Source organism: Convolutriloba macropyga, chromosome 6 (genome assembly GCF_964194025.1).
Source record: "Convolutriloba macropyga chromosome 6, txConMacr16.3, whole genome shotgun sequence".
NCBI classification, from domain to species: domain Eukaryota; kingdom Metazoa; phylum Xenacoelomorpha; order Acoela; family Convolutidae; genus Convolutriloba; species Convolutriloba macropyga.
Genome location: NC_134473.1, coordinates 47,789,817 through 47,807,346, shown reverse-complemented (window position 1 = coordinate 47,807,346; position 17,530 = coordinate 47,789,817). Strand labels below are relative to the sequence as shown.

At 33.7% G+C, this 17,530-nt stretch overlaps 1 protein-coding gene across 1 annotated transcript in view; it reads right to left on the bottom strand.

Moving 5' to 3' along the window:
• Nucleotides 1–5,725: 5,725 nt before the first annotated feature.
• Nucleotides 5,726–17,530, bottom strand: part of LOC142341718 (uncharacterized) — a 110,834-nt gene continuing 99,029 nt past the window's right edge. Inside the window, exon 5 of the mRNA XM_075392883.1 lies at nt 5,726–6,891. Coding sequence (XP_075248998.1) covers nt 5,782–6,891 — 1,110 coding nt within the window. The 3' untranslated portion in view covers nt 5,726–5,781. The remainder of the gene's footprint in view (nt 6,892–17,530) is intronic.

Below are 17,530 nucleotides of genomic sequence, written 5' to 3'. Positions count from 1 at the left end.
CTTAATTGAAAGTGTTCCACAAAATATTGATTTTGATTGAACTTTCAAATCCATATGTCAGCATTTTCTCAAAATAATTTATTGGTCCTTCTTTTTTATATCCTTTTTCATAATTTCAATTTACAATTTCCCAGATTCTATATTTTCCAAACATCAGTTTACATTCATAACTTTTAAATTCAACTCACAATGATTTACTAATTAATGGCACGTGCTTTGCATGAGGGTACATACTGTACGGGGAAAACAAACGGGAAAGATAATAAAATTCAGTGGGGTAAAATGTGTTTGCCCGGGTCGAGACCGAAAGGTTAACTTGTAAGAACTTGCAAGTCAAATGGTCAACTTGTAAAAACTTGTAGGTCGAATGGTTAACTTGTAGGAACTTCCAAGACGAATGGCTAGATTGTAAGTTTTCTGCAAGTTTGTTCCGGTCGGGCACAACGCTTATTGGTTAACTCAATTTAACCTTCAGTCATTTACCGTAGAAAGCGCGTGGGAGTTAGTTGCTCTGTTTGGATAACATAATACAATTCGACCAAAGAAGACAAAATGGTTACTTTTTGAATCTTATCAATTTTATCAATCATTCCTTTGCAATTCCATTAAAAAACAGTAGATCTAATTTATCTTCTTCGTGATTGCTCTTTAAAAAATAATTCCAAAATATTGATTTTGATTGAATTTTCAAATCCATATGTCAACATTTCCTCAAATTAATTTAGTGGCCCTTCGTTTTTATATCCTTTTTTATAATTTCAATTCACACTTTTCCAGGTTCTGTATTTTCAAAACATCCGTTTACATTCATGTCTCGCAACGGTTTTTTAAGGTTTAGAGTGTGTGCGTGCATGTCAATGGTAAAATTGTATGTAACTTGTAAGTCGAATAGTTAACTTGTAAGAACTCTAAGTCAAATGTTTAACTTGTAAGAACATGTAAGTCAAATGATGACTTGTAAGAACATGTAAGTCAAATGGTTAACTCGTAAGAACTTGTAAGCCAAATGGTTAACTTGTAAGAACTTGCAAGTCAGATGGTTATCCTGTAAGAACTTGTAAGTCCAATGTTGATTTGTAAGAACTGCAAGTCAATTGATTAACTATTAAGAACTTGTAAGTCAAATGGTGACTTGTAAGAACTTGCAAGTCAAATGATTACCTCATAAGACCTTGTAAGTCAAATGGTTAACTTGTAAGAGCTTGTAAGTTAAAAGGTTAACTTGTAAGAACTTGTAAGTCAGAAGCTTAACTTGTAAGAGCTTGTAAGTCGAACAGTCAACTTGTAAGTTGAATGGTGAACTTGTAAGATTTTGTAAGTCAAATGACTAACTTGTCAGAATTTGTAAGTCAAATGGTTAACTTGTAAGAACATGCAAGTTTTTGGAAGAAAAACTTCCAGGGCGATGCATCGCCTTGTACGAACTTGCACGAAACTTGCAAGTTCTTATAAGTTAACCAATCGGCCTCGACCCGGGTGGTGCCTTCGATTTTCAATTGCATTTCTGACTACTGTTCTTGGCCTCTTGAGATATTATTGACATGTTATCAGATTTCAACAAGACCCGGATGCCGATTCAAATCACCATTTCACCCTTAAAATCACTGGTCAAAATTAGAAGTCTTTTTTGCTTAATTTGAAAGTGTGCGTATTTTTATTTGCATTCATGAAGCAGTTTTTGGAGCAGCTTCTCGATTATCCGGAAGATTACGTCGGCATTTCATCTTTTCATTTCGTCATTTCATCTTCGTGAATATGACTGTACGTGTTGTTGGCTCGTTGAATTATTAATTAGAGAGTTGAAAAATAGTTACATTGCCGTTTTTGATACTTTTTATTAATGGTTCATTCAAGTCTTTGACCACTTTTCAATCCATTAATAACTGAATGCGTCAGAAAACAGTAGGTAAATATACATATCTGCGCGATTACATATCTGTCTAATTTCATATCTGCCCAATTTTTACTACTCGAAAAGGAGTATTTGATTTAGAACGTCGACTTATGCCTTCGAACATTGGATTTCAACAGTAGTTTATTTTCTAAAATATAGTAATTCAGATTTGCTGGTAATATTCAGCGTAGAAAACTCATTTTAAGAAGTACCCCTCCCCCCTCCCCCCTTCTCATTTTTCTTTGATTTTTCCGATTTATGAAAAATTGGTTGATCGATTACATTGCACGACTCTTCGAGGTGTTTCGCATAACAACTCGTGTTTTCTACCGTCTATGTTTCTGTATCCCTTAATTTTTTGTATTACCACGAAATGTGGTCGTTAACACTGAACATTTCGTCAGCAGTCCAATAATGCTTCTGCTTGTGACTTAGTCCAATGGCACACGCTGTTCATCACACTTGTAAATTTAACACATTTGATTATTACTTAGACGCTCATTATTAATGTTTTCACTTCGCCTTAGGACTTAGTTGCTCCATATGTCAAAGAGCAGTAGTTAAATAATATACGCATATTACGTGCTAGCCATCAGCATGATTAGCTTGTTGAAGTAAGCTTTAGATATTGATGGGCAGTTTTGATTAGCACTGCTATGTGATAACCAAAATATGGTTATCTGTAGATAAGAAAGAACAAAATGAAGGGAGTGCTAATGAGATTTCAGCTCCCTTTCCGCTCCCAGGGATTTATTGTTATCAGTAATTGTCGAAAATTTATCATTGATCTATCCATCAAAGAACTAGAGTCTTTTATATCAACCATTGTTGTGGCTATGCGAGCCCAGGCTCCACAGCAACTGGCCATAAGTCCATTGAGACATTAAATAACCCTTTGTTTCCCTCCTTGTCTGCGCTATTGGTTCAAGCAGCAAAACCTTCACCACACTTCATTAGTCACACATTTGTAAAGATACAGATACAGATGTCTTCCTAGAGTTTCGATATCTTTCAAAGTCTTGAGAACTTTCAATGTCAGTAGGCGCTTAATTCTTCTTAATGTTCCATCAATTTTCAAAATAGATTATATACGCGAGGCCGGCTTTTTTTCTTCGGCCAAATTTTCACTTTCTGTTTACGCATCGTAGCGAAAAAGAGAAGCATCACTTTGTAACTCTAAGAGGCCACTTTTGATATTAATTTTTAAAATACACAATTTATCGCAGGTTGAAGAAGGGGTTTTGTTTGAAAGACAAGATTTGGGGGAAGAAAGGGGAGTAAAAAATAAAAATTTGGAAAATTTAGGTGCTATGATAAAATTGTCAATAAATCATATTAAAAACAATGAATAAAAAAATTTAAAAAAAACAAAACCAAGTGGAAAATTCCATTCTAACAGTATAAAAACGAATATTAAGATATCGAATTCCTTCTAATACTCCCTCTAATACGAAGCTGAATTTATACACTTCTATTTTGCTATCTATTCTCCTCCATGAAATTCCTGCATGGCATCCTGATGTAACGAGGATGAAAGAGTTGGAAAAACTTCAAAAATCCTGCCTCCGTTGGGTCTTTGGCTCAAAATTACAAAATGAACAACAGTTAAAAAGACAATATCCTGCCCGTGTGCTAACAGTTTGAGCTTCTTACGTTCAAAAAGGCATCCAAAATGATCAGTGGGTGGTATCTGTATGACTCTGATAATTATATTGATTTTCGAGTTTATGATCGAACTTTCAGTACTCAAACCATGGGTTTGCTCACTTGCAAAAACTACTCTTGGGCTCATCAAAAATCCTTTTTCTCTAAAGCTGCTGAGATGGTCAAATTTCTCCACATACAAAATTAATACTGGTCTTGATACAGTTAACATTCAAGCTTTTAGAAAATTTTTGTTGCTAAAAAAACTTTGCTTTGAATATGTTTGCTCTCATTACATATGTTGTGCGTGGTACTCAAGTAAGTTTAGTAGGAGTGTGAATTAAATATCGTTTCTCGGAAAGAGAATTAAGTCTTTCTCTCTCTCATTTCCTGTTGATTAATTCTGATGCTTCATTTGACCTTCAAATTAAAGCTCTCCACTAGCTTACGGTTGACTGTTTAATTAGTTTAACTGAAAATAAAAAGCAATCATCAGTATTGTTTTGCTTTCTTTCAGAAATAAAGTATTGAACATCAAGTAGCTTTTTCGAACAGCAGAAAAGCAACTTTAGTTTAAATAATTGCACAATTTTAGACCATTCTTAGGAATCCTGCTTCATATTTTTGAAGTTTTTACTCTGACAATAAAATTTGTGGAAGGGTTACATAAAGGTCATTCAAAAGTAGAACAAACAAACACTTTTGAGAAAAAATCTTTTCGTTTTTGTTCTCACACGATTTAATGAAACTTGGCAATACGACGGTGCTATTAAATCAAATAATAACAAAAAGTTTTCATTGAAGTTAACTTTTCCTTTTTACCACTAAATGATTTCCAAAACCATGTAATTATAATTTGGGTTCAATTTGGGTGTTAGTTGAGTTGATCCCCTATGGTTATTGATTTTTTTACATCAAACAATTTGAAAAAAAATGCTACCTTTTTCAACACTGCTCTTTTTCTCAAGTTAAGATTGTTTTTACTTTTCAAAATACTTCCCAATCGATCTTAAAATGATTGAAAGACTTGAAATTTTTATCTTTATAAATCTGAACCCACCAGCGTGATTTAATTGACAAAGAAGTCACCTTTTCGACTGGAAAAAGATTAGTTTTATTACTTTTCGATTTGTTACGTAAACATTGAACAAAGAAATTGACTAGAATTTTTTATTTCATTTCATTCGTTAACAAAAATTTTCAACTGGTATAAAATTGATGTTTCTTTTAAGATCTGCTTTTTTAATGAAACAATTAATCCCCCAATTGTTTTTCAATCGGGTAAACTTACATCAACATGAAGGTTCCAAATTGGTTTTTTTAAAGTAAAGAAGTACTCAAATTTGCTACGAAAATGCTTGATTTCGAAATGATAGTCGAAAAGTTGTTCGTCTCACAACATGGAAAAGCTTTGGCACACTAAAGACGGATGAGAGAACAATCTATGCTACACACAGTCTCTCGCGAGTCCTCTTGTTATACCGAATTCAAGTTGCCAGTTTTTTCAACTCAACAAACTGCTTTATGAACTTCTCAGCTAATTAATTTTTTTCAAATGAATTCTCAATAGATCCAGTTGAGTTCTTTTAATAGTTCACTATACGTAATTACCATCCACGATTCTCTATATTGAATGTCATCAATTTCTTACGGTCTTCCACAAGTTGAATCTACGTAACACAGTTATTTACCTAGCTAAGCTTTGCATTGAATTAAGATTCGAATTTTGATGTGCTTGTTATTTATGCTCATATCTGCCATCTTCAAAAACCGCAGACACGTCCGAAGAAATAAGACGATAGTAAACAAACATGAGTTTGTCTGAGAAATAAACAACTTTACCGTGCTTTTAATATAAGTTACCTGTTGAGCAAACAGCTTAATTATTTCGTATTAGTCGCTACTTCTTCCGGCAAGGTCAAAACAGACGAACTTCTAAAGATAACTGATTATTCTCACCTTTTTTCTGCTGGAATACCTGTTATCCTGTAATAAATTGAGTGCCTGCTGAGGTTTGACTACTAGCTCTGCCAATGAACAGATAAAACAGTTGATAGATCTATTTTTTGTGCCAATACTTGTGAATAGTCCTCGAATATTTTATGACGTAAGTTGGCTACTTTCTCTGGTCTAAATTGGAGGCAGAAAAGTGACTCTAATGACACAAGACGAAACAAAAGAAAAACACTCGGTTAAATAATTAATTCCAGCTATCCGCAGCCAAAATTTAGAGCACAGTACAATTATACACTAAAGTGCAGTTGCTTAATTTTGCAGCAGAAACTCTCGAAGTATTCATTTTGTATTTCTTTGTTCTCATTTTTAGCCAACAAAGACTGGATGACGTTAAAAAATGTATGGAAAGAGAATAAGTTATGAATCATTAACAGCATAGGACCAAGCAGCTCTTTTGTAACAAACAAATGGTTCAAATATGCCTTTGTGTAATTTTTACAACAATAGCACTCGCAATATTTCGTCAGAGGCTCAAAATTGTTTTTAAAAGAGGGATGAGAAACATCTAAAATAACATTTTCATTTCCACTCGAAAACTTCTCAAAATGTTCGAAATCAAAGTTCAAAGCCAGATACTTTTTGGTTAACAAATAAGGATAAATCCCGTCAAAATATTCAAAGCCAATTTTAACACAATCCACAATTGTAGCAAGACTAGAAGCGCCAAATAAAAATTTAGTACAAAGCGGCGATAAATTATCCAACACAGTTTTCAGATGTGGGATTGTAAAATTATCGGCATCGTAAAGCACAAACGCATATTGGCAATTTTTTACAAGTTCGAAGTCTAATTCCAATATCTGACTTAACGAGAACTGCAGTGAAATGGTACAGTCAATGTGAATAGCCATAGCGGTAGGTGACGTTTTTCCCAGATAAGAGCAACCTGTTTTCGAATTTATGCCGCAATCAGAGGAATCTTTTTGTGTGCTATGGCCATTTTTGCTGAGAGAACTGGGAACTAACTGGTGGTTTATAGAGGCTTTATGGCTCACATCAGGTGCTTTATTATTGGAAGCGCAGCCTATTTTATAACTTTCCTCATTATCCAACTTTGAGCAAGTCCCAATTTTTCTATTTTGCGCGTCACAAACACCAGCCCCTACTTCTGAATTCATACCCCCCTCCCCGTTCCCATTTTCCTCAGTGGTTGGCCCTTGTTCGAGTTGGCCGCTGTTTTCGACTGTATCAGCACTTGGTTGACTTTGAGCAGTTTGCAATTTATTTCTGTATGTCAAAGTGTCATTGTGTGTTGAGAGGCTTTTATAGCACTGTGCGTGGTGAGTAGCGGTGCGTTTGGCTGCCTTCTTAAGGGCTGACTGGCTAGAGGAAGAGTTCTGAAACATTTATAACAGGAAAAGAAACTTCAGATTGAAGCAAAAAGAAAAAAGTAAAAGAAATAGACTTAAATGACGTTCTCTGCAAATAATAAACCGCCTTTATAACTCAGTTCCAGATCAGGACAGTTCGAAAATGGTAGTTATCAGACATTGAAGCTGATCTGCTTACATCAAAACAAACTGATTAACGTCGAATGAATTGCCTTCGAACGATAGGTGAAAGGTCGATTAAACTCTGTCCCGCTTCAGGGGGGATATAGTTGCCAGCGCAAAATTACTGTTGTTATTAGAGCATATCTTAGACCACTAATATTTAAATCGAAAAATTGAAACCAATTTTGGATTTGGACCACATTTTAGTAACAAACTGCCGCCAATTTAGTCGAGAAAAACCGTTCGAAAAGCGAGTGAAAGAACATTTTATAACGAAACGTCCTACGATGGTTAATCAAAAATTTTGCATAAAGCAAAATAATATCATAATTGCATTGAAATGCGTTCGAGCATCATGCTAAATGGAGACAAGATCAACTTTTGGAATGATTCCAAACGCGTAATGGAAACGTTGGAATGTCCTAACATCAACTGTTTAAAACATAGCTGGCAAATTGCCAGAAAATAGCGGCAATAGCTTCGTAGATCTGCAGTTTCGAACAGATAGTAAAAGAAACAGATCAAAAACGAAACTTTGTTTATATGCTGAGATGTTATATTTTGATTCAGAATCTCTTTAACTTATTGTTATAAGGAGGTGGTCTGGCTTTTTATAAGCGATGATTTTACAGGCGAACAGTTCACCGTTAAAAAAGAGAGAAAACTTGAAAACTTTTCGATTAAACTTCGAATACCGAAAATAACTTTGAATTAATCTTTCACATCATGTATAGACCACCATCAACGAAAAACTCCCATTTCTTGGTTTTATTTGATGAACTACTTGAACAACTGGAAGTTGGAAATAAAAATATGATTATATGCGGCGATTTTAACACAAATATTAGCGGAAACAATAATCAAGTGAAAAACTATAAAACCTGCTGGAAAATTTTGGTCTTCAAGTTAACAATTTAGAACCAACTCGTGTGACAGCCACTACAAGTACCTGCATTGATCATATGATTAGCAATCCTCAATACGAAAAAAAACAATTGAAAGCAACATAAGTGACCATTTTCCAATATTAACTCTCTTAGATGAAAAAGTTTGTCCATCTGTCATGGATGCACAAAATAAGAAAACTACAACATGGGTTCGAAATTATACCTTTTTAAAAAATTATTTCGTTTTAATAAGATATCTGTTTTTTCTCAATCACATGTTACAAAAAACTGAATTTCACTGGTCAATTGATAAGAAATTACAAACAATAACAGAAAGTTTCCATGTAGCTTTGGATAGATTTGCGCCATACAAAAAGATCAATTTTTCGAAAAAAATCTTGGATTAATAAAGAATCTCAAAAACAAAGACAGAAAAAAAACCAACTCTTCAAACAATGGATTAAACGCCCATCTACGGAGAATCGGGATAAATATAAAACACAGAGAAACGTCTGTGATAAGACAATCAGAAATGCAAAAATTGCTTTCTATGATCAAAAAACAACCAATATAGGAAATTCGAAAATTTTTTTCTCGATACTGAGAAATCTTTGGTCAAAAACCAGGCAAAACACATACTGTAAACTTACAGCGGATGAATTCAATGATTTTTTCTCAACAATAGGTGAAAAACTGGCGAATAAATTTGGAGAAAATTTACAAATCAAGTCTAATAGATTTGAAAAAACATTTGTTTTTAACCCAGTGACGATTAAAGAAACTTCAACTGCAATTAAAAATTTGAAGAACAGCAAAAGCGTTGGTCATAATGGGATAAGTAACATAACACTGAAACAAGCACTATCCGTAATAAGTCAACCACTTACGGAAGTTTTCAATCAATGCTACTTTGAAGAACACTATCCAGAGGCTCTTACAGTTGCACGCGTAATTGCAATTCATAAAAACGGCTCAGTTCATGATCCGGGAATTTATAGACCTATCAGTTTACTACCCTCTATAGACAAGGTTTTTGAAAAAAATTTATTCAACCGAATGATGTCTTTCCTGCGCAAAAACAAAATACTTAGTGAAAAACAATACGGTTTTCGGTCGAAACATTCATGTGTTCACGCCTTGATAGATTTTACTGGAAAATTACGCAAAAACATGGATAATAAACTAACAAGTCAGGCCTGTTTTATTGATCTAAGCAAAGCCTTTGATACTATTAAGCATGAAAGGCTGATATCTAAACTAGTTTTGCGGTTTTCGAGGAAAATTTCTGAATCTTATCAAAAGCTATTTAGCAAACAGATATCAGTTCGTTGAACTTGATAGGTGTTGGTCAGAAAAAAAGATGATAAAACATGGTGTTCCACAGGGATCCGTTTTGGGACCGCTTTTGTTTCTTATCTACATAAATGATTGGCCCGAAAACATCGGTGACGCTGACTCAGTCCTCTATGCAGACGATACTACAAATTTTAGTAGCAAAAAAGATGAATTTCTAGACTCGCTCAAACAAAGTGAAAAATGGTTTCGCGAAAATGCATTAAGCATTAATCCAGAAAAATGCAATTTGGTTTCTTTTGGCAACAATCAACTCTCTACAATTATCTATGCATCACAAAAAATTGAAAACATCTTAGAAACAAAACACTTGGGTATTATTATTGATAAAAATCTTACCTTTAAAAGTCACATAGAGAAAATCGCTAACAAGTTACGAAAATTCAATGGCATACTATACAAAACCAGAGACTATTTCAGCAATTTTGATTTATGGCAGTGCCTCGAAAAGTGACTTAGAAACAATACACATTATACAAAAACGGATTTTAAGAACAATTCTATGGAAAAAGTTTTGTGATTGGACACAAGAGGAAGTTATCAAATACAAAATTTATTCCTTCTACGAGCTCTATGCAGCACATCTTTTTAAGGAAGTTTTTAATCAGATTAGGGATAACTCACCTATGAAACTCTTAGATTTAGATGAAATGCATGGTGTTAAAACAACGAAACGAACAGCTGCCAATATTTTACGAACAATTGAACAATTAGTTTTAAAACTAAAAAAATGGAGAGGTTACAACTTTTTAATGAGTTTTAAGTTAATTCCCCCAAGCGTCAAAAAAATAACGCAACCCCAATTTAAAAGTTTTTTTCAAGAACTTCACAGATAACTATATCTTCGATAATAGAACTATTTTTGATTTACTTTACTAAGATGTCACCCAAAATCATTTTAGATTTTCTGGGATCTCCGCTTGATGAGTGGAGCAACTCTTCGGTGATCCTTCCAGTTGTTAAATCTGAAGTTAATGTAAATTTATAATTTACTGTTACTTTTATACAACAGCTGGTAAATAAATAAATAAAAAAATAAATGCTTCCATTAGCGGCCCTCAAATAACCTTCAATTAGAGTGACACACATTCACTTGACACACATTCACCTGTTTAAAAAGTTTTGTGATTGGACACAAGAGGAAGTTATCAAATACAAAATTTATTCCGTCTACGAGCTCTATGCAGCACATCTTTTTAAGGAAGTTTTTAACCAGATTAGGGATAACTCACCTATGAAACTCTTAGATTTAGATGAAATGCATGGTGTTAAAACAACGAAACGAACAGCTGCCAATATTTTACGAACAATTAGTTTTAAAACTAAAAAAATGGAGAGGTTACAACTTTTTAATGAGTTTTAAGTTAATTCCCCCAAACGTCAAAAAAATAACGCAACCCCAATTTAAAAGTTTTTTCAAGAACTTCACAGATAACTATATCTTCGATAATAGAACTATTTTTGATTTGCTTTACTAAGATGTCACCCAAAATCATTTTAGATTTTCTGGGATCTCCGCTTGATGAGTGGAGCAACTCTTCGGTGATCCTTCCAGTTGTTAAATCTGAAGTTAAAGTAAATTTATAATTTACTGTTACTTTTATACAACAGCTGGTAAATAAATAAATAAATAAATAAATGCTTCCATTAGCGGCCCTCAAATAACCTTCAATTAGAGTGACACACATTCACTTGACCTCATCACTTTGCATTAAAGTGACGAAAGTCAATTTCAGAGTGAGGGGTTCATTTTTGAGAGTGAGATAAGTCACGTGACACCAAAAACTTAATCACGCGAATGAACAGAAAAACTAACTCTAATAAGAGTAAAAAAAGACGTTCCGAACGCAATTCAGTTGAAATTGCATGAACGAATGAACAAATATCAGATTTGAAGTGATTGTGACATCATATGGTCTTAACAAAAATCTTGACGATGAAATACAAAAATATAATGCAGAATCAATCATACAAATGCAGAAAAAGTCCTGAAATACAATCGAAAGAATTGAATGAAAAACTTAGAACTACTGTACCTGACTAGCAAATCAATTGAACAATGCGAGACAAAAAAATCTCGAAAGTTGAGAAACTAAAATAATCAAATAAACTAGACAACATTGTAATCATTGCTAGTGAAGATTTTACCCTGAATAGCAAATTTGATTCACTTAAAAATACACATTATACCACTCATAAACCTTGAAAGGTCGTTATTGGCCACTAAAGAGAGAGAGAGAGAGAGAGAGAGAGAGAGAGAAAGAGAAATATGTTAAATACTAAAAAAGTTGAAAATTGCAAAATTTAAAGAGGGTTTCTTAATTTCTCAATATTTGAAAATCAATTAAAAATTGATTTTAATAAACTGAAAATCAATTGAAAATTTTGACGAAAATTTGCGAAAAACTTGTGATATTAATTTCTACATTAGCATTTCCTGGTCTCCAGAGGATAACCAGTAACCTAATTTCAAGCCTTAAAAAGTTGCATTGGCTCGAAGATCTATAAAAATAGGAACATGAAAACAATTTTCAAGAAAATTCGAAAAACCTTTAAATTGTCGAACAATTGCCAAAATTCGTGATAATAAAATGTTGAAAATAATTCCATTGCCACTAGAAACGATGCAGTAACCTATTATTAGACCCTAGAAAAGGTTTTCTGGCCCCTAAGGGGCCAAAAATTTTCAAATTGGAAAAAATTATTAGCATTTTGATGTTTATGTTTGCAGCACCAAAACATCTAGCTCAAAAAAGGTCAATAAAGTAATCATATCGGTCAAAAGACCTTTATCAACTTTGACAAACGTCAATTCAAGACTATTCAAACATAAAACTCAACAAATGATGAAGAAACGTAAAATTTGCACCATTTTGAGCTCAAAAACTCCCAAATATGACAATTTAACCTTGAATTAAGGCTTTCCCAAGATCTGCACTACTCTAAACACTTGAAGGAGTACTAAAGTCAGCTTTGGGCCTCTAATAAAATTTACTGCCCGCCGTGCCTTAGCTGTTTATCCCATTTTGAAAGATCAAAGTTATTGAAAACTGTGTGAAAACATCTTACAAACAAAAGAAAAAGGACAGAGCCCCAATACAATCCAATTCTTGGAAATGTAAAAATTAAATAGAAGGCCTATAGTAGCCTCAACTATCGCTTTGCGTCATTAATAGAAATTTAAAAAAATCATTAAAAACAAGTGTCAGGGGCTCCAGAATGGTGCTTATCCACGAGGCTTATAAAAAAACTGACACTGAACACTGAAAAAACGAGACAAATTCAAAAAAATTTGCAACGAGAAATTACTTAGGAACACATACGCTGAGCAAAGGCAAGCTTTCAAATACCAAAGTAAAACGACATATCAAAAACTTAAATTTCTCATACAACTCGAAGTATTTTTTGGCAAAACATCTGTCAAAATTTTCCACATTTAATAGGTTAAGAAATCTTTTGAGACAAACACAGACATGTAAAATTTCAATAACTTACGTAAAGCCAATTAAAACAATTTTGGCAAGGACAATCATGCCAAAAAGGCATTAAAAATCATTTACGATAAAAGGGTGAAACGGATGCTTCACTTAGCAACAGTTATATGCCGCCTATAAGGTGTTTAAGCAAACACTTAGACATTGAGTGCATCACTTAACATTTTTAGCCAATTCAAAAGGTTGTTCAAAGCAAAATTACGAGGTTTATTAAAAAACATAGTCGGCAAATTACCGGAAAATAACAGCCGTTGACCTGCTCGACGCACATTGGGATTGGAACGAAAAAAATTTAAGAGATACAAACTGACAGAATTTTTCTAAGTGTCAGTGTTCTTATTTGAAGTGTAAATTCTGCATATTCGGTTAGATTCTAACATTACACTGAATTCAGCTTCCAAATTGAAGGCTATTAAGCATAATACTCATCCCAGCTAGCAATCGCTTTAATGAACTTTGATAACCTAATGCATTATGACTTAATGACCAGGCTTTGTTTATCCCGTTTCTTTTGATTTTGCTTTTTTGACTTTGACCGCATTCACTATATTATGTAATACAATACGTGAAAGAATTTTATATCCATTCAGTTGAAACAGTGAATGAAGTAAGTCAGAAGTCAAGCGAGAGAATCCATGAAAAACGTGATCAAATGGTAAAGCGAATTAAAAAAGAGAGCGCCTAAATAATAGCCGTTGAGAGGCTGACGGCGACTATTAACAAGATTACCGTAGGCAGAAATCTTCCACAGTGCTTCAATCGTTGACATAAACTGACTAACGTCGGAAGAATTACTCTCAAAGAACTGGCCAGCAAAACTTTTATGGTGCAAACCCGCGACCTCACTGATGAGAGTCGCTGACATTAACCACTACACAACACGGTCTATGTACTGCTTTTTGATCACACTCGCTCTTACTTTGGATATACACCTGCTTCATGAGAGGATACATGGGTTATTTCAAAACCACATTAGAGATGATAACTAAGACTTACAAAAACATAGTTCAAGTAGCTGGCATCTAAAATTGGTCTCGATGGGTTTATCCCGTTTGCATGTTTGATTTCGATTTTTGGTCCTGCCTCTGCTCAATTTAGATTGCTCGATTGAGCAACAACTGCTTTTCCAAAACACTTTGAGCAGAATGAGAGAAGAGTGAATCTACCCTAGAGCAGTCTAGAAGATTTCACTCTATATGTTCAACGAGCTGTGATTTAAGGCGAAGCGAAAAAATGTATAATCGACGACGTAAAAACAATAGGCCCCGTATAATAACCAGCTGAGAGGATAACGGCGACTATTAATCAGTCAAGGAAATCAAAACGAATAAATGCTGGAAACATTTGGTCAGGGAATGTTCCAACGTAACTCTCAATTTCTACTGTTTTCGGGATTCATGACATTTTCGAACAAAAAACCCACGCATACATAACAATTGAAGCAACTATTGGGAAGCCGTTTTCAACATGAGATTAACGTTTTAGACCGAGCTATGTAACATCTTATAATTTCAACTAAAAATTTAAATCCTTTTGTGTTAAAGTTGCTCATTATATACAAAATAATCAGAAAACTAATACACAGACAGAAATAAATAATTATTCGTCAAATACATTTGCAGGAGTTTTTGAAGTTAAACTCTCAATTTTTTTTGATTGACGTGAAAGCAAATTCAATACAACGACAGAAACGACTTCAGAATGATCAAAACGCCAAGAAATGGAAAAAAGCGAGATGCAATGCGTATTCGACCGGTAATTAATATTTTTCTCCAGTGCAGAAGTTCATTACGCCTACTATAATTTTTTCACTAAAAGCAGCTTGGTTACTTTCAATTAAAAACATTGAACAGACCACGAAAAGATTTGAGAAGACAACTTATATGAAAATCTAACGTTAAAATAACTATTTTCTACCGAACTATACCATAACAACAAACGCAAATAAAACCATATAAAAGCATTGAGCTTAAAATGAAAGCAGGGCAATTTTTCATTACTTTTTCAAGGCATGAATGCTTCCAAAAATAAATGGCAAGGCTTCCAAACAGGAATTGACTTCACTCCATAAATTAATATATCCTCATCAGCTTTGGCGATCCATAATACCCTCTGACTCTACAATTTTGCACCGCCTCTCAAAGCTAAACGACCCAAAAATTTCGACTGTGAACGATCACACGAAAAAAGGGTAAAGAAAAATTGCACAAAAATAATGAGGACTACAAAAACTGTCACAAACTTCACTAGAGAGCAATAAAAAGGTGCCTGAATTTACACCTCCTCAGCAACTTTATCTCATCTTTGTCCACAAAATGTCACAAAATTTGTCGAAGCAACTAAAAACTATCAAAACTGCATTAAAAATGTCTGCATTACAATCGTGAAGCTCTAAAATTATTAGCCTTCAAAACATAGGTATTCCAGGTCGAACATGAAATTGTTTCAAATGTCCTATGGCAACTTGAACTTAGAATAAAATTCATTTAGAGACGGAGGTGAGTCATTTATAATCACAAGTTCAAACTAAAACTCAAATCAAAACGACTAATATCGGATGAATCGATTAATATAGGATGAATGATCTAATTTATAGGTTGGAAACATTTTATGGGTGCAAAAACTAAACTATAAGAGTTCGAGCCCCTGACATCTAGGGCATCAGTCTGATATCTAACCGCTTAAGCTACAATTCCTTTGCTTCTTATTTGCTCACAATCAGTTTAATATTAGCAACAAAATTTATTTCAGAATGAGAGCAACTTATATCACTCAAAATGAAGAACTCAAGCGTGGAAAAAGTCACTCAAGAAGTCAAGAATGCTATAAAACAAAAGCTCAAAAACGCTCATGTAGAAATTTTGCATTAAAAAAACACCAGTTTTTTAAAAAAATAAAAGAAAAGCCAAACGCTAGAACAATTAGGTTAAGGACACAGCACATTGTACAAAAACACAAAAAGGCACCTTAATTTAAAGCTGAAAATTCATTTAAAGTTGAAATTCATTTAAAGCTGAAAATTCATTTAAAGTTGAAAAAAACGAAAGCAGAAAAACATATGCATTTTTTTGGCGGGTCAGTAAAACTATGTAGCAATCTAACTGCAAACTGAAACAAAAAGCCCTATTCTATTAAATTAAACCAATAAAAAAATAAAAGAAAAATTGGACAAAACTGCCAAAAGATCTACTTAGCAAAATTTTATGAAACAAAAACACTGGACATCCGAAAACGGCACATTCAATAAAACAAATATCAACGCGACGATTTAATATACACTTATCATAAAAAACCCACTCTAAGATTAAAAAAATAAATATTGAAAGAATCCATAAATTTTCAAAAAGTGTTAATTTTACACTTCAAACTCTATATCAGGCTCCGAAAATTATTGAAACATCAATTTCAGAGGACTATATATTCACCATATGTGAGTCAAAAATGTTTTGACAAAAATTAACTTCAACCAAAAATTGAGCCAAGTCGACAAAAAAACTACGATCTATTCTCAAAACACTTAAAAAATCGAAAATTTGTCCATTCCACGCAAAGCATAAACAAAAAAATTCTTTCGCTCAGATATCATTAATTCACATGGCAAATTTAATCAGGTTCGCTTTCATTCCAAAATGCGACCTGAACAAACAGCACTTCCGATAAAATGAAGAAGAGGCTAAAGAAAACCAATACGCCTCTTCGGGTCGTAAATACCAGGAACACCGCAATACAGCTTTGCAGCTAGACAAAATAACCAATAAACCGCAAACTAGCTGCGCTCACCTAATATCTAAAATAAACAAACTGACTAACGTCCGATAATTTGCTCTCGAACGACGGAAGAACCAATTTAATTCGAAGGGGGCTGCAGACTAGATAATCTAGATAATTTGATATGGGTGCAAAAATTTTTAACCAAGAGGGGGATCAAACACAACCTCCGCATTAATGGACTGAGGCATTCACTAGTCAGCTATCACTTCTTTCTAATAGCTTATCTTACACTTGTTTTAGCAACAGACTTAATTTCTGAATAAGAGCAATTTAGGTCACACAAAAATCATGAAGTCAAGCGTGAAAAAGTTACTCAAGCGAATCGAGAGAATGTTCTGGAAAAAATGGCCGAATGAACGTTTTGTACAAAAAGAAACACATTTGCATTAATTGCTTAAGCATTACAAGTTTAACAAAAGATGCCAATAAGAAATAGTGAGTGAAAAAAAGCGTGAATGGGTGAAAACAGCTCTTTTGAAGTTTGCTACTAGGAAAATGTAAAACAAAAATTGGTCACGACAACGAAACAAACATAGTCGTCGGATTGACTGAATAGCTGCAAAATAGACTTGCATGCCGTGAAATTGGGAAAGAAACATACAGAAATGAGTTGAAAAAATATCGATGACGTTTAAAAATTTGTAAAAATAAATTTCAGTGATAAATTCATATGGCTTGTTGAAATTCACTCCGCAGAAACTCGGGAGTGTGCAATAGTTTACACAATGATTATATGAATTCTCAGTAGCTTTGATGAATTGCACACTTAGAGAATAGCCTAGCTCTAAGAGAGCTGCACAGTACCTGTGTCATCTGGTTTTTAAGGACGAAAAGTCCAAAGGGTCAGGCGAATATCGGTCAAGAGAATAATTGCATAAAATAGACCGCAGGACTATAATTACTGCTACAAATTGATTCAGAACAATTAATTTTATCAATTATTTCAACTATGCAAAAATTAAATGACTTAGCTACGTG